Consider the following 24,089-nt stretch of genomic DNA (forward strand, 5'->3'; position numbering starts at 1 on the left):
ACTCAGTGATGGCAGTCAGTGGCCAGCAGCGGATTATGTTGTTGTGAACATGGATGGGCAAGGGATCGGCTACCTCTTACCACAGTACTCACCAACTGCAGCCGATTAATGTTCTTCCTTACACATTCCTTCAGGCACTTTTTGGTCGTGAGTATCCTGTAAGTTTGTGACGTATAAACTTGACTGATATGTTTAACTGAAATGTCTCTTGCACCTTGAGATTTTTCTGATTATCTATATCTTGCGGTTACTTTAATTTTATAATTTTATAATTTTGATGCATTCACTTTGGAAAATGTATCTGATCTGATGCTCTTGCTTAGTTTTAAAAGGTTGGACTGCATGATGAGGAGAGAGAATTCTTCCATTGGGAAACAATATCAGTGCCTTGGGCCTTTGCTTTTTGGAAAATGGAATTTCAGAGATTAAGTCATGCAAGGATCTTCCATATTTTCTGTAAGTTTTCCTCTCATCTACATTTTAATGGTGACAGATGGACTTTGGATTATTCTTGATGCTTGCTTGAGGAGATTCTTTTTCCATTTTTGGACTTATTGTTGATGTGCACTATTTTATTTTACTATAAATCAACACGTGTACAAATTTATTCACTCTAATTTCGATCATGATTTATAGTAGGATGTGACTATGTGGGGAATTGCCCGTTTGCAAGTCTCTATGTTTGCATTTCGCATGAGATGGAGATTTCCACAGTAGTGTGATTTCATGAATTTTTGGTTGATCTGCACAAGCTCCTATTATTTTATTATTTCTCCCCTTACTTTTCAAAAGATATTGTGGCTCCTTTCCCTTTGATGCTCATCATCTGTTTGAGTATGTAATGATTTGCAAACAAACAGTCCACTTCACGTGACTCAAGTTGTGTCACCATCCTTTTGTCCAAATTGAGCAAGTTTAAACCATCAATCAAAGATTTGCATACCTCATTCTGAATTTTGAGACCCAACCAACAGACGTAACCAAACACATTGACTACATGGTCAAAGGAAAAACATGTGCTCTGCAGTTTCCTCCTACCTACAAACGAGCATGCCATGTTTTCTTTAATTCTCCTGATAACTAAGTCTTTTCTAGCAGTAAGATCATTTTGGTACAATCTCCAAATGAAGAGTGTTACACTTCTGGTGGGCATTGAAGGCTCCAAATCATTTTCCATACTCTATTATCTATTAAACAAGGAGGAAGATGGGCCTTTGTGTTTAGCTCTAATCATTCCTCCCTGTATACATAATATAGTTTTTTACTTTTAGTTCTCCTTTTTTCTCTAGTGGGCAATTGAGTCCTTCTTCAGACATTCTAGCACACAGGGATTTCCAATTGGCTTCTGCTTTTCCTCAGAAGTATTATTCCTCACTCTTTCTAATTCCAAGAGTGACTTAAAGACAAATTAAGGCTTTATCCTTCAAATTTGGATCAACTTCACCTTCTCCAGTAAACTCGATTGTGATTGACTTCTAGGAGCTGATGCATCTCTGCACACTTCAATAACTTCTCTATCACCTACTTGCCACATGGAGCCCTGTTTAATCACTTCTATCCGTTGCACAATACGAGACCAACCCAAGAATCTCTCCTTCTATTTGAGCCTTTTAAAATTCAGAATGGGTAAAGTAGACACATTTAAAATTTTATACCAGAAATTAGTAGGATTATGCTGTATTTTCAATGCTATTCCTGCAAGTAGGGCTATAAATTTATCAAATTTCTATATCCCTTCCCTTCTTTAGTTTGGGACTCAGACATAAGATCCCAACTCCTCCAGTGGAGTTATTTCCATTCTTCTGTTGACCCAACCATAAATTAGCTATTGTCCTGTCAACCTCATTACACGATTATTTTGGGAAACTTAAACCATGCCATAGAGTATGTGGGGATTGCATAGCCACGCCTTCACTAATACTTCTCTTGCTGCCTGTGACAGCATTAATCCTCTCACCCTTGCAACTTCCTTGGATCTTGACAGAACTGTAAAGCTTCCACCTTAGACCTGCCCAATGGGGAGACCTAGATATTTTCCTGGACTATTTGTATGTCCTACACCCAACACACCTGAAGTCTCATCCTTGACATTTGAACATAAAAACATTAAAAAGTTTTGGAGAGTTATACTCTGACCTGAACCTATGCAGTAGTCACATAGCATTTTCTTCATCCTTTCTGCATTTCTCTCTGTTGCATTAAAAAAAAAGAAAAAAGAAAAAGAAAGTCATCTACAAAAAAGACATGAGAAAGTACAGTACATTTTTTTGGCAGAATGCTTTTCAGGGATCCTTTGACCATTGGATTCCAGCACTGACAAGGGGATTGAGCATTCATGACAAAATGGAAGAGCTCTAATTTTTACCACTTTCTAAGCACAACGTGGTGAAAGGGAAGTTTCCCTCGTAATAAATTTGCACATGAGAAGTGACCTATATGTGAATTCCTTATGCTCCTTTTCAGATGAATCAATAGTGTAGGTGCTGCTTTGTTTGAGCCTCTTTCTTCTCGTATTGTCTCTGTGGCTTTTGATTGTGTGGACTAATGTTTATTCTTGCTTATTGCTTAATTTGTGTTGCCAGTACCAATTTGGAGGGTAAGCTTGTGGACTGCTGTATTAATGGCACAATGCCATCCACTCTTGCTGCTCTCTGAATATAGGTCGCTTGTTGAAATGAGATATGCTTGTCCATCATGGACCAGAATTTGATGTGATATGAAGTGAAATCTTTCTTCTGTTTGCCAGTCTGTAAATTGTCTAGGTGAATAGTCCTGAGGAAAATTTATGATGAACTAGCACATTCAGTACTCGCCGCTTGTGGGAGAGAAGGAAACAAGTCGTTTTATACTGACATGTAGTAAATCTATGTAGATATAGCTGTATTGGCTTATGTGTTGTGGAGGGCCTTTTGTACAAAACACGTGCTTGTAAATGTTCTGTATGGATAACACAGATTCGGGTGCCTGTGATCTTTGTCTATGTATTATTCTGCATCCTGTATCTGGGAATAGGGTCTGGGAATAGGGACAAAGTTCAAAAATTATGCCTGGGGTATTGACAATAACAGAAGCTATGCTCTTGTTGAGATATCCATGTTATGTTGATAGGTGCATGTCTTGCCATCTTCTTTAATTCTTTAAAAATCAGCTGAATCAGGGCCTCTATGAGCCTGTTTCTTTGATGAGTCCCTCTATGTAATAGCTGAGGTATTGAAAAGTGATTTGATTATTGTAGTGCCAAACAAGAAGGAATAAAGGCAGATCCCATTCAATTGAGGCACTTTCTTGATTTTCTTAAATGTGGAAAGCTCCAGACAGAGACTTTCTTTATTGGGCCAAACCAATGTACGTACATCTCTTTCTGTCATCTCTTTCTCACCTTCTCATTTCTCAACTACAAGCGTTGTACCTCTGGTTCTTTGTTTTAAGGGAGTGTGATTACTTTTTAGGCTTTTAAAGGATTGGGCTATGAGTTCCTTTGAAGCTAGAGTAGAGAAGCTTGTTCATTATAATATGATTTTAAAAGTTACAGTATTTTAGAAGTCATTATTCTTGCTCATTTTTTTTGTCAATTCTCTAGTCAAGTTACTTGAGTGTGTGCCTTATGTGAATCGAACTGTGCATGAGGTTGTGTACCTTCTATCCACACCCCAAAATATCTCACACTGAAGGAGGAAGAAAAGAGATAAAAGATTGCAGTTGTTTTTTTAAATCCAAATTTCACATTTTCTAGCAAGCATCAAATGCACAGCCTAGACTTTGATGTTCACTTTGCTGTGGCTTGCTGTATATATATTGGTTAATGTTTGGTGTATGTGATTTTGATGGTAGACCTTGTCAGGTCAATCCATGAGAATTGGTTCAGTGGAAGATGCATGAGCGCATCAAATTCTGCTGGTGAAGGAGCTATTGTCATGCAGACAACGGCTTTAATCTTGGTGGCACTGTGAGAATAGATGTTGACAAATGGAATTGGTTTAGGACTATAGTGAAAGCATACTATGCAGTTTTAAGCAATCAGATATTGCAGATAATGCTTCAGCATGCATTTCCCTCATCTGTGACAGGTATGATGGTTCAATTGGAGTGGCATTGGGTGCTGTAATGGCTGCTGATCAATTTGCATGGCAGCTAAATCGAAGAAACCTTTGATCTTGCAGTGAAGTTGAAATTGTGAGCATCGGGATTATCTCTTGTTTTGCTGATTGGATAAGTTAATTTTAAAGAGCTCAAAACTACATTCGTGCCCAAGTTTGTTAAGTAAATCATAAAGAGCTCAAAACTGCATTTGCTTTAGCTGCTTTCACGGGATAAATACGAAATGGACTTTTTAACCATGTTCTCTGACCATTTGGTTTTTTTTACCGGCAGATGGAGATCCTGATAATCCAGTGAATCCATTCAGCAAATCTGTCATTGATGGCAAGGGGATCATCTTTCTTGCTAACCTGCAAGTTTGTCACTGCTGATCTCAGAATGTTTGAACAAGACAAACTCCAGTAGGTTCGATGGTCTTAGCCAAAAATTTTCAGGCAACTAGTATTCACAGGCGCTGGACTTTGATTAGGATGAATTGGGTAGAGGACTCTCCGAGTTAAAAATCCTGTGAGATCGTTGGTCTGCTATTTGCTGCGTGGTCATGCTGGTATTGGGTGAAGGTCTTGCTGGTGTCTGCATAGTGATTTTCCTTTGTACAAAGATCGTTATTTAAGGTTGTTCAGCTGGCTTATTACTGTTGACATCATTTTTATAACTGGATTCATGCCGATAATAGAGATTAGAACAGGGATGAAACTGTGCTTGGATTAATTACATTTATGTTCTATCGTCCTCATCCCCTTCTTTTAGCATTGAATGAGCTCATTCTTTTATTTTGAAGTCTCCTGCGTTTAAGATTGGACTACCACAGTTGTCGGAGTAAACTAGTCATGTGGTCTGATGCAGAAATGAAGAAAACAGAAGTTGATTATGGCAGGAGTTCATAAGCATGGCAGAAGCAGGATATTAATAAAAATAGAAGTGCATTAGTATATCTTCGCTGTAGATCTCATCACCCCAGAGCAACCCTAGAGCTCCTTATGAGGCATGGCGGAAGCAGAATCCCAAAACCGTTGGGTTGCATTTATTATTCTCTCACGCCCTTATTGTACAGACACAAATATATCTTCCTTGGCTGAAGTGACCATTATCAATTGATCATCTCTAAAGGAGAAAGATCTTGGTCTATGATGGATCTGCAAGGCAAAGTGAAATAAAGATGAATCTATCCAGAAGCACAAAGCCGGATTAGTATCACAAAAATATGTTGAACAAACTACGTTAACTTACGTATAAAGGAAACAAGTAGGATCAGAAGAAGAAATCCTTAGGGCATTTCCCAAGTTCTTGATTTGGAGTTTCTCCTACGTGTGCCACCTACATAAAAAAGAGCAGGCATCCTGTTCTCAGAACTCTATTGAAACGTCTGCTCTTAAATATTAAAGCGGGGAGACAAGCTACTGGCTTGTCTTATAATGGTGTAAAGAAAACAGGAAGCAACTGAATTATTGAATGGCTTAGCCAACATCGGTATTTTCCTTCTAGCAAAAACTCATGACTTATCTCCTAAACTATACAAGGAAACACTCAAGTAAATATGTCGAAATGATATGCAAGACCAAGCACAAGTATATAAACAAGTGAAGTAAATCATATTGTAGGAGTAAGGGATTGCTCAATTGATTTATAGTGGTTCAACCCAAACTCGATGCCTACGTCCACTCCCCAAGCCTTGCTGGGAGTTTAAATCCACTATCTCAAATAAATTTTACAGTTTGGTTGATGAGGAGCCAAACACTCCATTACATATTGAATTCATAACCCGCACAAATAATTGTCTCTCAATGGACAATAGCAAACCATTTTCACAAATGTTTCAGCAATCCCCAACAGAATACAAGTGTTCTGACCCCTTAAAGATACTCAATATATACCTCACTATCTTCAGAAACAAACTAAACAAAAGCTAGCCATTGAAGCTTCAAAGTCAGTTCACTTGAAACGGGGTCAGTCGACTGGCCCGTGGGACATGGTGACCAAGTAAATTCTTTCCACAGCCTGCGAGGTCCAGAGACCACCGCAAAATGACAAGCCTTCCAGTCATGACTTGATCTGATCTCCTTCATAAATCCAAGATTGACTTCAGCTCAAGTTGTTCACTTCTTCTTCCTCAGTCCTTCACAACGGAGTCATTATGCTGAATCACCTCCTGGCTGCCTGTGTAGCTGCCATATACATTGAATAAGTCCGGTACCAGGTACAACACCAGCTGTGTATCTGGTTTAGTGGCTCCCTATGCCTTTGGGAAGGGAAACACCTTGAAAAGCATTATATGCAAACATAGTTCAGGCCACCTTGACTTCTGGTAGAGCTTACATAATAATTTCGAGTAATGCACTTGTACCACATGATTAGATAACAACTGTTTGGGAATCCCAACGCCAGTGTTCGCTCCAAATATTCATCCACTTGCTAATGCGGGCAGCTTGTGACAAATTAATTCATTTTTATGAGCAAGTCAGCAAGTTTTGGTGCTGATGCAAGATATAATAACAGTCATCCATAAAGAAGAATATATAAAAGAAGATTCTAACTGCAGAGAGCATTGTACCTGATTCTGGGATATCTCACCAAGTGAGACTTCCAGGACTCAAAAGGCATGAGAAGATGAAACATTTTGATAATTTATAGATGGTGATCTTCCACCGATAGTTACTGTTCTTGGAATCGTCCAATTTGCACTCATCCCAAGCCTAATACGCTGAGATCCATAGAAATCCATAATGAACAAAAGAATTCTGTAAGTTTTACCTCCGATCCAAAAAAGAAAAAAGAAAAAAGTAAGTTCTCCTAGGAGAGTACGAGAATCACCAAGAACAAGGCATATCATTTACCTACATCTGTATTGTCGCTGAAGACAATTTTAACAGCATAGTCAGCGGATGCCCACCAGCAAGAACATAAAAGAAGGCCCTCTTGATACAGTAGTCAACAAACAACTGTTGACCACTTCCATAAACTATTCCATTATACCTACAAGAATCAGATCAACACGCGAAAGTTGACTTGAGGCAAAAGAAGAAGAAACTTTGAGCAGACAAATGAAAAGAAAAGCATCACGATGTTTCCTCTGTTATTTATATTTTAGTGATCCCATATTTATACTCAAATTTTCTCCTAAAGATTACGACTATTCGACATGAAGTTTTCCACGCTTCGTGCCTTTTCGTTGACAACCGTTCGTCTTGATGGAAGACGATGTATAAATAGAGACGTACGTTCTTTTCTGACGGGTGATCAAGGTCTAACACAAAATCCTCACATTTAGAATACACCATCAGTACGTTGAGGAAATTTGGTTAGTAGAGTGCGCCTATTGCTTTCTTGATTTTCAGGAGTTTCGACGAACGTGAATGCAAACAATGGCTGGAGGTTTGTCTATAAACGATCTTGGCTTCCGTATATGAATTTTTATGTCTTACATTTGGTATCAGAGCATGTTTATAGCCTCTGCCTTGTTTTGTTAAATTTTGGTGTATTTTCGGTGTGTTTTCGTTGAATTTTCGGCCATTTATGTACATGAACAGTAACTCGGATTTTGAGGCCGAGAGAGAAACTCAACGATTCCGGGCAAAATCCGCACTACCCACCCCTTGATTTCGGACCCATTCGGTCGCACCGCCATAAGGAACGTTAGCCATGAGTTTTTCCGGTATATCGGAGTTTGCCGGAGGCTAATCGGGCGGCGGAAGTCGTGGTGATTGAGGATTTCGTTTGTGGAGTTTTTCGTTTGATTTTGGGGCCAATTCTTTATCATTTTCGCTGAAACTTGTACTCTTGTGGTCGTGCCGACGTTCTCTTCAAAACCCATAAATTATTTCGGTCTTAGATGGGCTGCCGGAGAAGAAACGGAGAAGAAATGGCGGCTGAAAATGGCGAAAAACCGGCGGAGAGGCCTCTGTTCGCGCGAGGGAGAAGGCGCGTGGGCTCCACGCTCGCGCTGCAGTTGCAGGCGCGTGGACCCACGCGCCACGCGCCCATACGCGCGCGCAACCGCTGCGCGCGTGGGATCCACGCGCGCGGCAGTTGCCAGGCGCGTGCAACGCACGCGCCCGCGCGCTGAACGGCGCGCGTGCGGGGCACGCGCCTCGCGCGGGTTCTAGCGCGTGCCGAGCACGCGCCTGTGCGCTGGACGCGCACGTGCTCGGCACGCGCCTGACGTCCCCTCTTCCGCGGTCTTTTTTTCGCTTTTGCCCCAATTTTTAAAATTTTTGCAATCATAACCTTGGCCAATTTATTTATTTACTGTTCTGCCCTTGATGTATTTATTTATTATATCATTTCATGCATTGTTATGAATATTTTATGCATGAAATTAAATGTCCAATGGTCCATATATTTAATTAATTAGGAGTGGCCACAGCATCTTTAATTAATTAAATTATATATTAAAAGCCTCCGGATCATATTTAGAAATGGACATTGATTGTAATTAATTATATTAATATGATGAATTTTATCCCACAGGAATTTTCATTATATTAATATGATTAATTGGGATGAAATATCATATTATTTTTCTTAATTTACCCACAGGGATTAAGAAAATGCATATAATATGGTAGTTTCTTCATGATGTAATTATGAATCTATTTAAATTAAAAACTTAGCCCGCAGGTAGTTTTTATGTTATGTGATTCATATTGTGACATGTTTACATTGGTAAAACATGATTTATTTACCTCAAATTTTGTGACATAAGCATGGTTATTTGATATGCAGTTTCGCAACCTGTGAATTTCTCTGAATTTAAGTTTGATGTTCCTATACTAAATGGTGAGAACTATAAAGTTTGGAAGGAGTCAGTTCTTCTTCAATTGGGGTGGATGGACATTGACTATGCTATAAGGAAAGACGAACCCTGCTCCTACCGATTCGAGCACTCCGGCGAGATAGCTCTTTATAACCAATGGGAGCGGTCCAACCGCGTTTGTGCCATGTTTATAAGAGCTAAGATATCTCCTAGTATTCGTGGTTCGGTTGCTCAGCATAACAATGCTAAGGCTTTATTGGAGGCCATAGATGCGCAGTTTGAAAGTTCGAGAAGGCGCATGCCATGACCCGATTATGAAGTTTTCATCATTGAAGCTCACTAGTGTTAGAGGTGTGCGTGAGCACATCATGCAAATGAGGAACATTGCAGCTCAGCTTAAGAACCTTGAGGTTGAGATATCTGAATCATTCCTTGTGTATTATATTCTGAACACTCTCCCACATCAGTATGCACCTTTCAAGATCTCTTATAACACACATAAGAATAAATGGTCTATTAATGAACTCATGACCATGTGTGTTCAAGAGCAAGAAAGACTGGTTATGGAATTGGGAGAAAGTGCTCATTTGGCAACACAAGGAAAGAATAAGGGCTATGGCAAGCATAAGGGAAAAGGTAAAATACCTCCCCAAGCTGACATTAAGAAAGAATCCAAGTGTTTCTTCCCAGACGTAAGGGGCATATAAGGAAGGATTGTGTCAAATTTAAGGCCTGGCTCGAGAAGAAAGGTAATCCAATCTCTTGTGTTTGTTATGAATCTAATATGACTGATGTAAGTCACAACACTTGGTGGATTGATTCTGGATCTACAATCCATATTTCGAATTCCTTGCAGGGTTTTCAAAACCACCGGAAGCCAAAGTGGGAAGTGAACAAAGCATCTATTCGGGAAACAAGATGCGTTCGCATGTGGAAGCTATTGGGACATATAGACTAGTTCTCAATAGTGGTTTTGTTTTAGATTTAGAAAAGACCTTTTATGTTCCTAGTTTTTCTAGAAACTTAATTTTAGTTTCAAGACTTGTACCTTTGGGATACTCTTTTAACTTTTCAGATTCAAACTTTAGTTTATCATTTAAATCTGAAATTGTTGGGAGTGGTATTTTGTCCGATGGTCTTTTCGAATTAATTTACAAGACAATGCCTATTATGATGCGATGCATGTTCATGATAAAGCTGGTATGAAACGATGTGTTGTGAAAGAACATTCCTCTATGTTGTGGCACCGGAGATTGGGACATATCTCCATAGAAAGAATTAAGCGATTAGTAAATGATGGAGTACTTGGTACTTTAGATTTTACTGATTGTGATACTTGTGTGGACTGCATAAAGGGAAAGCAGACTAACAAGTCAAAGAAAGGTGCCAAGAGGAGTACATAAATATTAGAAATCATACATACGGATATTTGTAGTCCGGATATGGACTCATGTGGTCGAAATACTTCATCTCCTTTATAGATGATTATTCACGTTATATGTATCTCTACTTGATTCATAATAAATATGAAGCATTAGATGCCTTTAAAGTATTTAAGACGGAAGTAGAGAAACAATGCAATAAGCAAATTAAGATCGTGAGATCAGATAGAGGTGGAGAATTCTATGGTAGATACACGAAGATGGACAAGCACTGGTCCATTTGCAAGATTTCTTCAAGAGCATGGGATAGTTGCCCAATATACTATGCCTGGTTCTCCGGACCAAAATGGCGTAGCGGAAAGAAGAAATCGGACCTTATTAGACATGGTGCGTAGTATGCTTAGTAGCTCCAAACTTCCTAAATTCTTATGGACTGAAGCACTTAAGACGTCAGTGTACATATTAAACCGAGTTCCGACCAAGGCTGTCCCAAAGACACCTTTTGAGTTATTTAAGGGTTGGAAACCGAGTTTGCATCATGTGCGCGTTTGGGGATGCCCGTCTGAAGTAAGAATTTATAATCCACAAGAAAAGAAGTTGGACCCAAGGACCATAAGTGGGTATTTCATTGGATATGCCGAAAGGTCCAAGGGATACAGGTTTTATTGTCCATCTCATACCACTAGGATTGTGGAATCAAGAAATGCTAAATTTCTTGAAAATGACTTGATCAGTGGGAGCGATCGACCAAGGGATCATGTTCCTAAGGAAGATCATTCAGACACTCAACTTTCCACCTCAAGTTTAAGATTAGTTGTTGCTCATAATGCCCCTTGGTTCAGCCGGCTATTGAACAACCAATTGTTGAAGTTCCACAACCTGCTGATATTGATCCAGTAGATCCAGTTGTTCAGCAATTACCAGAAACTGTTGAACAACCAGTTGAGCAACATGCTCCTCAAGAGAATGTTGATCCAACATTGAGAAGATCTACTAGAACAAGGAAATCGGCTATTCCTAGTGATTATATTGTGTATTTACAAGAGTCTGACTACAATATTGGAGCTGAGAATGATCCTGAAACGTTTTCACAAGCCATGGATAGTGATAAATCCAATTTGTGGTACAATGCCATGAAGGAAGAGATGAGTTCAATGGCATCTAACAAAGTCTGGGATTTGGTTGAGTTACCTAATGGTGCGAAGGCCATTGGTTGTAAATGGGTCTTCAAAACTAAGAAAGATTCATTGGGTAACATTGAAAGATATAAAACTAGACTTGTTGCCAAAGGATTCACTCAAAAGGAAGGAATCGATTACACGGAGACCTTTTCTCCTGTATCTAAGAAAGATTCCCTTCGTATTGTTTTGGCATTGGTTGCCCATTTTGATATGGAATTACATCAGATGGATGTGAAAACGGCGTTCCTCAATGGAGAACTAGAGGAGGAGGTTTACATGAAACAACCTGAAGGATTCTCCTCTAGTAAAGGTGAGCATTTGGTGTGCAAGCTTAAGAAATCTATATATGGCTTGAAACAAGCATCCCGCCAATGGTACTTAAGGTTTCATGATGTTATCTCTTCATTTGGTTTTATAGAGAATGTCATGGATCAATGTATATACCAGAAGGTTAGTGGGAGCAAAATTTGTTTCCTTGTGCTGTATGTGGATGATATACTACTTGCAACCAATGATAAGGGGTTGCTACATGAGGTGAAACAATTCCTCTCTAGGAGTTTTGACATGAAGGATATGGGTGAGGCATCTTATGTCATTGGCATTAAGATCCATAGAGATAGATCTCAAGGCATTTTAGGACTATCTCAAGAAACCTATATCAATAAGGTCCTAGAGAGATTTCGGATGAAGGATTGTTCACCAAGTATAGCACCCATTGTGAAGGGTGACAGGTTCAATTTGAACCAATGCCCGAAGAACGATCTAGAAAGGGAACAAATGTGCAACATTCCATATGCTTCTGCTGTTGGAAGCTTGATGTATGCTCGGGTTTGCACTCGACCTGACATCGCTTTTGCTGTGGGAATGTTGGGAAGATATCAGAGTAATCCAGGTTTAGACCACTGGAGAGCTGCAAAGAAAGTGTTGAGATACCTTCAAGGTACCAAAGACTATATGCTTATGTATAGACGGACTGACAACTTGGAAGTGATCGGTTATTCGGATGCGGACTTCGCGGGTTGCATTGATTCACGAAAATCAACATCTGGATACATTTTCATGTTAGCTGGCGGAGCCGTGTCATGGAGAAGTGCCAAGCAGACTTTGACTGCTACTTCCACTATGGAGGCTGAGTTCGTATCTTGTTTTGAGGCTACCTCGCATGGTGTATGGTTGAAGAGTTTCATTGATGGGCTTAGAATTGTTGATTCTATTTCTAGGCCATTAAGAATATATTGTGACAATTCAGCTGCAGTTTTTATGGCTAAAAATGCCAAAAGTGGCAGTCGAAGTAAGCATATCGACATTAAGTATTTAGCCATAAGGGAGCGTGTTAAGGAGAATAAAGTGGTCATTGAACACGTTAGCACTGAATTGATGATAGCTGATCCTTTAACTAAAGGCATGCCACCGATGAAGTATAAGGATCATGTAACTAGTATGGGAATAGGTCCCATTATGTGTTTTGTCGACATATGAACAATTTTTGTTGTGTGGAACTCTTATTCAGTTGTAATGTTGATTCTCAATTTTTGTGTACACATTTTGTTGTTTATGAGAATAACATTTATCCTTGATTTGGAATAAACATGAGGTTTATTCATTAAGATATGTTGTCACATATAGGTTGATATTAAAGAAATAAGATGCATTGTGATACATGGAAGGTATTACTCACTCTTAGAGGACATGTCGCCATGATCCATGTGTTTTGTTTCTTTTCTTTAAGCATAAAGTTTTCGTGGAATTAGTTGAATGATTCGTATGATGAAAATGATGGGATCAAGTGGGAGAATGTTATTTATATTTTAGTGATCCCATATTTATACCCAAATTTTCTCCTAAAGATTACGACTATTCGACATGAAGTTTTCCACGCTTCATGCCTTTTCGTTGACAACCGTTCGTCTTGATGGGAGACGATGTATAAATAGAGACGTACGTTCATTTCTGACGGGTGATCAAGGTCTAACACAAAATCCTCACATTTAGAATACACCATCAGTACGTGAGGAAATTTGGTTAGTAGAGTGCGCCTATTGCTTTCTTGATTTTCAGGAGATTCGACGAACGTGAATGCAAACAATGGCTGGAGGTTTGTCTATAAACGATCTTGGCTTCCGCATATGAATTTTTATGTCTTACATCCTCACCCAGGATCAAGAAAGTGGCATTGCCAAGAATATCCCATAAAAGATGTTCACTTGAACAACGTCTGGACCGAAAAGATATGAACAAGAGATATGAGGTGAAAAATGCCATGTACACAAAATATTTCTGAGTTCATTGGACAAGACTGAAAATTCAATACAAAGGGAAACTGATGATTACATAAAGCATGGCCCTATCATGATCTGGTCCTTGTTGCCACATGACGATGATCAACACGAACTGGAACTTGATTCTTTTGGCCCCAATAAACAACAGCCATCAGAGGGGGGAAAAAAACTATCATCAGTGCATGCCCAGCAGCTAACATACAATAAGGTCCTCTTGATACAGTCATCAACAAATACATGCTGATCACTTTGACGGAACTTTTCGATTCTACCGATATAATAAGATCAACACTTGAAAACTGACTTGAGGTGAAAGGAGATGAAAATTTGAGCAGATGAAGGAAAAGAAAACCATCACGATGTTCCTCACCAGCTTCAAGAAAGTAGCGTTGCCAGGAATCTCCCATAAAAGATGTTCACTTGAACGAAGTCTGGACTGAGAAGATGCGAACAAGAAATGTTCTGCGAGAAATGCCATGTTCACACAATATTTCAAAGTTCATTGAACAAGACAGAAAATACCACACAAAAGGAAACGGATGATTACAAAAAGCATGGCCACGTCTTGATCTTGTCCTCGTTGCCAAATGACGACAATAAACACGGACGGGAACTTGATTCTTTTGGCCCCAATCATCAACAGCCATGGAATTGATGATGAATACCCAGAAAAGAAAATGTTTATGAAGCAATCGGTAGGGATCGGAACGTTACTGGAGTCGAAGAGAATTAGAAGGAGAAGACTTAAGGGAGAGTCTTGCTTCGGAATGACGGCGAGAGAGGACCGAGAGAGTGAGACGAGAGCGCCGGAGAGTGTTGGCGGGAGGAGAGAGATCGATCAATTGAAATGGAGTGAGAGAGGAATGTGAAGAGTCGAGCAAGCAGTGTTTAAATAGTGAGAAAATGGCGGTAAAATTTCAAAGACGGTTAAACGGCGGGTGGTTGACAGTTGGTACTCCAAAATTATGGTTTTCATTTTTATTTGAAAATAATTAGTGTTCTATTGATTTTCTGACTAACGTTTTATTGATGCAATTTAATCCGGGGTGACCATTTTTATATGTTTTTTTTTGGGTGAAATACACTTTTTTATATGTTACACTTTATAAAGAAAAGTTTTTGATTTAAAATCTAGTTTTTTTTTTTTGTTTCCTGCTAAGCATCAATGTCATTCAATGATATGTAACATTTTTGCAGGGTGTTGATTATCAAATTTACAAAAATTGTTAACACTTTAGAAGTCATACTGTCTGCAGTAGATTGCCACAATGAAATCTAGATTTAAGGTCATGGTACTATTCATATTGTTGTCAAGGGATGGAAGACTCTAGGGGTTCATCCAATTGTATCCATAATGTAATTTTAAGGTGTCTTTGATGAATCGTTCGAGTTTGGATAGATTTGACTTAGAGGGGTTTGACTTGGTAAACAAAGATGAATTAGAACCATTATTAGATAACAAAGTATTAATTTAACTAAGAATTTTCTACTAAAACGTCTTTAGGGTCTTATCTATTATTAAAAAAAAGAAGGTATATATTACTTGTCATTTATCAATTATCAAGAGATCTAATCAAGCTTTAGCCCAAAACTAAAATCGTTCCAAGTTTTGAACCCTTGACCCTCCCATACTTTAGAATAGGCATTGCCGGTTACCGTAGATCACCGGTTTACATGTGATATGTGCTAGAGAATTAAGAGGGGATAATTGTTGAAAAATAAACTTATTGTACAGAGGCTCATTCAAACTTAAACTTTATAATTTTATTAATTTAGTCCAAAATCTTTTTATGAAAATCAATGAGAAGGACTCCAATGGCAAATTGACAAAGTTGCTTTAGAATTGAATTGGCCACCATATTATAAGTTTGTAATCTTTTTGACAATTTCCCCAAATTTGGAGTAACGTAACAATAAGCATAACTACCATAGTATATTTATATATGGAGACATCGAAATTGGTTCCGACTTACTAAGGTACTAAAACTAAAAAACATTCTTGAGCCAAACATTATAAGTTCATCATGACCTTTATTTATGTAAAGATATATAGGGAAATTGAGAATGATGACATAACCAGGTCCTAACTTATCAAGCCTTCCTCCTAGTAAGAATATCCATGACCAGGCGCTTGATGCTCCCATTGTTCTTCTTCAGCAGCGAGAGCAGGTACTGGATAAAGCAGAAAACAACATAAAACATTTGAAAAACATTTGAAAATTATTTTTTTTGCGAAAAAGAAGTGCCACGATGCATATCCAAGGAACCCCGAAACACAAGGTACCTTGCGTGGAGGTAACCATATCATTTTCATTATCAAATAGAGAAGCTAATGAAAAGGAAAAAATATTGATCAGCCGATAAACAACTTTGATATCAGGCTTAATCTGTGGCCCAATCCGCATACCATATCATTGCTATCCCTATTTGCCCTTACGATACATCGATCACCTAACCTTTTCCATTGAATCTTTTCTTTTCTTTTTTCTTTTTTTCCCATTCTAACATCTTTCATAATTCCTTATTTTTGGTCATTTATTTCTTGGCGAGTTAAAATCATTTTCTTATCAACCCATGAGTGGGACATTTGGTAACTTAAATGTACATTCATAGGTTAGATTTTTCGAGATTTAGATTTTGAAGTGATTAATGAAAATCATGAATATAATCAGACGTAATAAAAAAATAAGACATATTCAGAGGATAGAATGAAAATTCTCCCATTCATTTTTCTATTTTATTTTTATAATTTTTTGGTCGAGCATTCATTTTTTTCCTAAATTGTGCAGAGGTAATTTCATATGAGAAAATATTCCGAGGGAAAAAAGTTCAATGAAGCCGGAAATGAATAAACGTAGTTTTTAAATTTCTTTATGAGTGAATTTTTTTCCCCTCGTTAACAAGCCCTGAGGTACGTTCATGCCAGCCTCATTCTGTCGTCGCATCGATCTTGCTCGATGGTGCGCGATGCGTACTACAAGCGCGCCCACGTGAGAGCATCGCCTCCGCGCCTCAGTCTGAACGTAAATTGTGGGTCTGGTGCCCACTACCCGCTTGATGGATTTCGTCATGGAAGTCGCCATTGGAAGGGGTTTTCTTGACTATGTAGAGAACGTGTTTGATTATTTGCCTGAGAGAGGGGTTCGTCCTGACCCTAACAGTCACAAGCTGATGGTCCTTGCTTACTGTCGAATGGGGAGTATTCTTGAGGCAGACGCTTGGTTGAGTAAACTGATTGATAGAGATTTCGTTATTGATAGTGCTATTCTTACCTTGATCACCAACTCGTTCTGTGAGAGGGGGTTTGTGACTCGAGCTATCTGGTATTTTCGGAAGATGGCTGATATGGGTTTGGCACCGAATGTGTTGAATTATACCTCACTGATCAATGGATTATGCAAGAAAGGCAGCATCAAGCAAGGATTTGAGCTCCTGGAGGAAATGGTTAGAAAGGGTTGGAAGCCAAATGTGTATACTCATACGGCATTAATTGATGGTCTCTGCAAGATGGGTTGGAGTGATAAGGCATTTAGACTCTTCCTTGAGCTAGTCCGGAGTGAAAATTACAAACCGAACGTGCTTACGTACACTGCCATGATTAGTGGCTATTGCAGAGAAAACAAGATGAACCGTGCAGAGATGTTATTCGGCAGAATGCAAGAACAAGGATTGATTCCTAACACCAATACGTACACACGACTCTCATTGATGGCCATTGTAAAGGTGGGAATTTCAAAAGAGCATATGAGTTGATGGGCATAATGACAGATGCGGGCTTCAGTCCTAACATCTGTACGTACAATGCGCTTATTGATGGTCTTTGTAAGAGGGGTAGGTTTGAAGAGGCTTGTAAAATGCTGAAAAAATGTTTCCGAAGTGGACTGGAAGCTGATCTGTTCACATATAGTATACTCATAAACGAGCAGTGCAAGAGGGCCAGCGTTGAGCAAGCCCTAGCACTTCTGAGCAGGATGATAAAACTTGCTGTGCAACCTGATATACACACATACACCATAATGATTTCTGCCTTATGTAAGCAAAAGAGAATGAAAGAAAGCGAAAAGATTTTTGAAGAAGCAATCGGGCTTGGGTTAGTTCCTACCAAAAAAACCTACACATCCATGATTGGTGGATTCTGTCGGGATGGGAATGCCAACTTGGCAATAAAATTTTTCCACAGGATGAGTGACCATGGATGTCTTCCTGACAGTATCACTTACTGTGCTTTGATCAGCGGACTTTGCAAAGAGTCCAGGTTGAAGGAGACTCGTCGACTATACGACTCGATGCTAGACAAGGGACTTATCCCATGTGAGGTTACTCGACTGACGTTGGCCTATGAATACTGCAAAAAAAAAAAAATGAATCTGCTAATGCATTGCTAATTTTGGAGAGATTAGAAATTAAACTCTGGATCCGAACTGTGAATATATTAGTGAGGAAGCTTTGCAGTGAGAAAAAAGTGGGAATGGCGGCACTGTTCTTCCATAAATTAACTGACAAGGAAACCAGAGTGGATCGTGTAACATTAGCTGCATTTATGACTGCTTGTTACGAAAGCAACAAATATGCTCTTCTTTCGGATCTGACCAAAAGGATCCGTGAAGGAAATGCTGCCACTCCCAACTTAGTTGATGGATGAATATAATTGCTAAAGCAGATCGACAGAAATTGCAGAGATGGCCTGGTGAGAATATTGAGATTTTTGTACATTTTATTATTTGATGTTGTATAGATTTGGTTATGAATTCGAATATGATCTAAGTCTGATTTTATTGAAAATAATTCAAAGAAAATTTGAAAATTAGACCTCTGGGAAGCTGGATTTTCTTATATGCCTATTATTTCAGTAACAGATTAGACCTCCGTGTTTAGGTCAGAAAAGAGGCCGTGTGACTATTCTAATCTGGTGATTACTGATCAATCTTTTTTGATATAGAAATTGTTTCACGATATGATAGCACTTTGGATAAGTTTTTTTGAGTTTGCCTTTCACTTGATATGCTGTTTAAATCTAAGCATGAAATGGCACTTAGCATAACTTTCTGCCAGTTCACCTTTCACCATTAGAATGGCATGTTCATCAATTGACAGCGTCTCGGGATCTAGTTCTTTTCTTTCAGTGCGTTCAGCTTCTTTCAAATCGATTTCTCAAGATTTAGATTCTCCTTTCCCTGCTGAATCTGGAAGATATTATCTTTTTTTGTCATTTGCTTGTCCTTGGGCATGCATTTGTCTCACACACATGAAGAGTAGAGAACTTGACAAAATCCCTGGGCATACTGGTACTTGCATAGTCAGTTTCTGAGTTCACTCATGCTATTTTTATTTGATCAGTTTTGAGTTAAATTATCTTAGATACACATGTATCGGATGGATTCTCCCACAATTCAAAAGAACCTGAAGCAGAGCCTGATTCTACTTATGGAGGCAAAAGTATCAGAGAACTGTATGAGCTTGCAAGTACAAACTACTGTGGAAAATACTCCTGTACATGTGAGTAACATTTATTGAAGTGTTTGTTTCCGCTAACACCTAATGTGTTTTAAGCTTGCAAGTTATAGTGCTACATATGTTCTGCAGATTATGGCAGGTTTTATTGGATAAAAAGCTGCAATTGTTTGAAAATGAGAGCTCCATGACTTTTGCATGCTTAATTCTAAGCTCCTTAGTTTGGCTGATAATGGAGACTTTGATCTTTATCCTCCTCACTGCAAGCCCAAAGCGAAGGAGCTAACTAATGGATGCATGACAGTATAAACATTGGTGCTTACAAGTGCAGGGTTGCAAAGCAGCAGGTGCCTTATGAAGTGGTACTTCTCCATCACTGTAAATTATCAGCCTCTATATTTGGAATAGCAATTTGTATGCTTTCTAGTTATTCTGATCAGAATGGGAGCACATCCCTCTTGTTTGCTGTGGACAACATGTTGATTGTAGACTAGTAACTGACATTTTGAACCGAGTTCTCCTCCTCTCTTCTGCTCTTAACTTTTACAGGACTGTGATCTATGACTGAGTGATAATGTGGAAATCAATGAGATGAAAAGCAACTTGGTTGAATTTAATAGACAGCTATATTAGTAATACTGAGAAGACTTTAATTTGTGAATGGTTTTAAATTATGTAATAGTTCTATGGGACAACCTATTTTATCAACTTCTGCTAAGAAGCAAATGATCTTATGCACAAGTGACATTGAATTATTTCTGGACAGATTTATTTTTCTGTTTTGACAGGCAGTTTTGGGGCTTGAAGTCAACCCTGTTAAAATAAATTTGACTCTCACAAGTTCCTTGGAAGATCAAACAGCTGTTGATATTTTGGGTTGTAAACTGGATATTTTCCTATAGGAGGGATCGCTAGAATGATTCATACTCTTAAGTACTAAGATTATCATGCCATAATATGATAATTGTATATAAATGAACCTCTTCATCAAACGAAAGAAGGGAATTAGTGGTAATTTCTTTAGGAACAAAGAAAGCTATCTGTCACATGAAAGAGATGCAAAGGAAATATTTTTCTTGTGTTAACGATAACTAAGGAGGTAAAAAATTCAAAGGAAGTTTAAAAAGTAGACCTCTGGGAAGCTGGATTCTCTCAGTAACAGATTAGACCCCTGTTTCATTGTCAGAAAAGATGCGATGTTTCAATGATGCAATTTCTTCATGATATTGTATGGAAGTATCATTTTCATATTGAATTAGCTTTATCTCCATGGCCAAATTTGGACCCTTCAGTTCATGGTTCTGGACTTATGTGTGTGCTACTTGCGTAAGAAGTTTCAAATGACATAAGGGCGGATGTTCTTGCTAGGTAGTATGATTTTATCCCTGTGACAGATCTTCCTTGCAAATGCAGCTCTCTTTTTGAATTATTGTTGAAAAAGGAACTCAATCATGTCGTGGCTAGACAATAAAGTTTAGTATTTCAATTGGAGTACTTTTTTTTTTTTCTCCAGCTTCTTCTTCTAGAATTTGGAAGAGACAAACATGCATTTATAGTTGCAGTGGCACCATTCTAAATGCAATTTTTTTTTTATAAATCTTCTTAGATATAGAAATTTTTGCAAGAGAGGGTACCACTTAGGATAAGTTTCATCCAGTTCACCTTCCATGTGATTTGCTGATTTAGTCTAAGCGTGAAAGGGCCCTTAGCTTCATTTCACCTCTCATCATAAGAATGGTTTGGTCATCATATTACGGTGTCTCAGAATCTGGTTGTTTTGTTGCAGTACCTTCAACATATGATTTCTCAAGATTTAGATCTCTTTTCGCTGCCAAACTTAAATATATCATCTTTATACGTCATTTGCTTGTCCCTTGGCATGTAGATGTTTCGTACGTATGATGATTAAAAGACTTGAAAATCTATGGTCATAGCAGAACCTGCATAGTCTGTTTTACAATTCACTCGTGCTATTTTTTGTTTGATCAGTTTTCAGTTATTTATTTTACGTTAGGTGGTCCCATTGAAGTGGGAAAGAACAAAAGATGGTGACGCGCATATTTAGATGGGTTCTCCCTGCTTTCTAACTCTGAAGAACACGAGCAGAGGCTGATCCTCTTGATGGAGCAAGAACGGTCAGAGAACTGTATGAGCTTGCAAATACAAACTATTGTAAAAGATACTGGGTACCTGTAGGTACCGTTTATTGCGATGTTTATTTCCACTAGTACTACATGTGTTTTAAGCTTTCAAATTGCCAAAGCTACATATGTACTGGCATTTTATTAGATTATATGAAGCTGAAATTTGTTGACAAATGAGAGCTGAGTCATCATTCGCATGCTTAATTCAATGGTTTGGGTGAGAATGGAGATCTTGACATTGGTCCTCCTCGCTTGACTCATGCGCAAGTGTCACGGGCCAATCGATTGGGATCGTGACCGCACAGACTCAGGCAACTTTGGATCACCCAAGCCAAGGCTTGCTCGATCGAACGCCTACCCACTCGCTTACCCAGATCGTAGAGAGAGGAGCTCTGGAAAGGGAAAGGAACTTTGATATTTCTGAAATGGTTGGATCATTACAAATGAGGGAGGACACCCTTTTTATAGTTGAGGGCCTCGGATTACATCCGTTGATCGACTTTTCATCCGGCAGGCGGGATCGCACCGCCTCAACTACCGACATAATGTCAACTACCATCTACCGACATAAATAACGGAACAGACTTCTAGAATATGACTCAATGACGGTTTCACCTGCCCTTGGAATCCGAGTGAGAGCAGGAGGTCCACGGGGTGAGTCGTGATCGTCCTCCAGGAACCTCTTGGGTCGACTCTCTTTCGGCCCGTGACATTCTCCCCAACTCAATCTAGCGACGTCCTCGTCACTCACAGCTCGATAAGCAGCTTTACGGGCTTTGGCACGAGCTCTCTTGTTCTTGTTTCGCTTCGCTCGGACGCTCACGAACGAAGGACCACAACCTTCGATGATGAACTCGGACTTGGCATGCGGCTCCACCTTTGGCTTAGGCGTGGCATGCGATGAGCACTCAACCTTGGGGAAGAGCACTTGGATTGGCATGGCGTGTGTTGGGGTAGGATCCAACTCGATCTTCGGCTTCACCTCGGATAGCTTGTTGATGCGCATTACGGCCTTCAAGCTCTTGTCGAGGCATTGGATCGACGCGATAGTCTTGGTTTCGACCACCCCTTTGATCATAGGGATCATCGACGGGCACTTTTGGTCGAGGATCATCATGCACTTGGTCCTCATGTCGATCATGGCTCCCGCACTATGGAAAAATTGCATACCAAGGATGAGATCATAGTCATCAATAGGGATTACCTCGAATGCCATCTTGCCTTTCCATCCGCCAATCTTGACATCCACATTGGGAGTTGCTCCTACGCCATGGAAGTCGCCCGAATTGATGGGCTTGTACGACTTCCCGGATGGTTCCACGCGAAGTCCTAAGGTTTTGGCTACCTCGGTCGACATGAACATGTTGGACGCGCCAGTGTCGACCAAAGCGTAAAGCGTTCGGCCGCACACTTCGACCTCCACGAAGAACATGTCTGTGTTCGGTGCAATTCCTTCTTCTTTGGATGGCGACCGGGCTTGGACCGAGTTGATCATCCTCACAGCTCCAATCCAGATCTGCCGCTTATCTTCTTTGGGCTCCTCCTTTTCTTCCTCGATGGCAAGGGGCGTTGATTCGACCCTTCTTTGGGCACTTCTGGGTCTAATGCGGACCTTGGCAAATGAAGCAAGGAGAAGGCGGGGGTTGATCAAACTTACTCGTGTAGTCCGTTGGTGGTCGACCCCTTTGGAAGGCCGGCTTGGAAGGCCCTTCTCCCCACGTCTTGACTCGGCTGCTTTGATCATGCTCGCCACGGGGAGTGTTCCTTCCTTCGTCCTCGGATCGATCCGACCTCCAATCCCTTGGCCTATTCCTTGGTTCGGTCTTGGTGAGGTCGACGAGCGACTCGGCCACGCTTAGCGCTCACGCAAGACTACTCACGTCCCGTCTCTTGAGCTCGAGAAGTGCCCATGGCTTCAACCCATCCATGAACGCTCCGAGAGCCTCCTCTTCGCTTAGGTTGCGAATTTGGAGTTTGAGCTCCGTGAACTCCTTCACGTACTCTCAAATTGCACCTCTTTGCTCGAGGCAATGGAGCTTGCTGCGGGCTTCTTGCTGAGCGAACTCAGGGAAGAAATAGTCTTGGAACTCTCTCATGAAGTTGTCCCATGTGCTTACGGGATCGGCGCCGCGTCTAATCTCATCGCACCTATTACGCCACCAAAGCATTGCCGTATCAGTAAGGAACATAAAAGCGGTTCATACCTTGATCGACTCGTTGTGTATGTTGACGGCGCCAAAGTATTGTTCTATACTCCAGACAAAGTTGTCCACCTCTTTGGTGGATCGTTCGCCTTTGAACTCTTTGGGCTTTGGCACCTCAATTTTGGGCACCGCTTGGGTAGGCACCGCACCGTTGGTGATGCTCAGCTTGCATAGGGCGAGCTCGGTCTTGAGCTCTTGGATCTCCACCTTCATGGCTTCGACCTCGTCCCTATGCGGGCTTTCCTCCTCGATCACTTGGACGTGCTCCTTCAACACATCGATCGATGCTTCAAGGGCTTCGTCCTTGTCGTGCAATGGGGCGGTAGCTACGTTGAGGCCGGTCGTGAAGTCTTCACGGAGCGAAGTCTCGACCTCCATGATCCGGTCTCGCACATCGTCAAGACCTTCCATGAGTTCGAGCACGACACTCCGGACCTTCTCGATCTTCTCATCGAACGCAGCTACGGCATCCATCAAGGCTTCTCTCTTCTTCGCTCAGCCACAGGTCTCCTTGACTTGCGCAGCCTCTCCATCCATGACAGCTTCTTGGCTCGACATTCCTTCGAACAGTTGGTGCTCCTTGGTCTCTCGAATGAC

General features: G+C 40.1%; 1 protein-coding gene across 1 annotated transcript; it reads left to right on the forward strand.

The window, feature by feature from the left end:
• Positions 1 to 16,720: 16,720 nt before the first annotated feature.
• On the forward strand, positions 16,721 to 21,492 carry LOC104444580 (pentatricopeptide repeat-containing protein At4g19890; the record flags this gene model as incomplete). The annotated part of the gene is given in 5 exon segments (XM_018874084.2): positions 16,721 to 17,386; positions 17,389 to 18,042; positions 18,045 to 19,189; positions 19,277 to 19,506; positions 21,159 to 21,492. Coding segments are annotated over 3 exon segments (1,611 nt in total), but the record flags the coding sequence as incomplete, so codon positions are not given.
• Between the last annotated feature and the right edge of the window lie 2,597 nt (positions 21,493 to 24,089).

Source organism: Eucalyptus grandis, chromosome 5, assembly GCF_016545825.1.
Source record: "Eucalyptus grandis isolate ANBG69807.140 chromosome 5, ASM1654582v1, whole genome shotgun sequence".
Classification (NCBI taxonomy): Eukaryota; Viridiplantae; Streptophyta; class Magnoliopsida; order Myrtales; family Myrtaceae; genus Eucalyptus; species Eucalyptus grandis.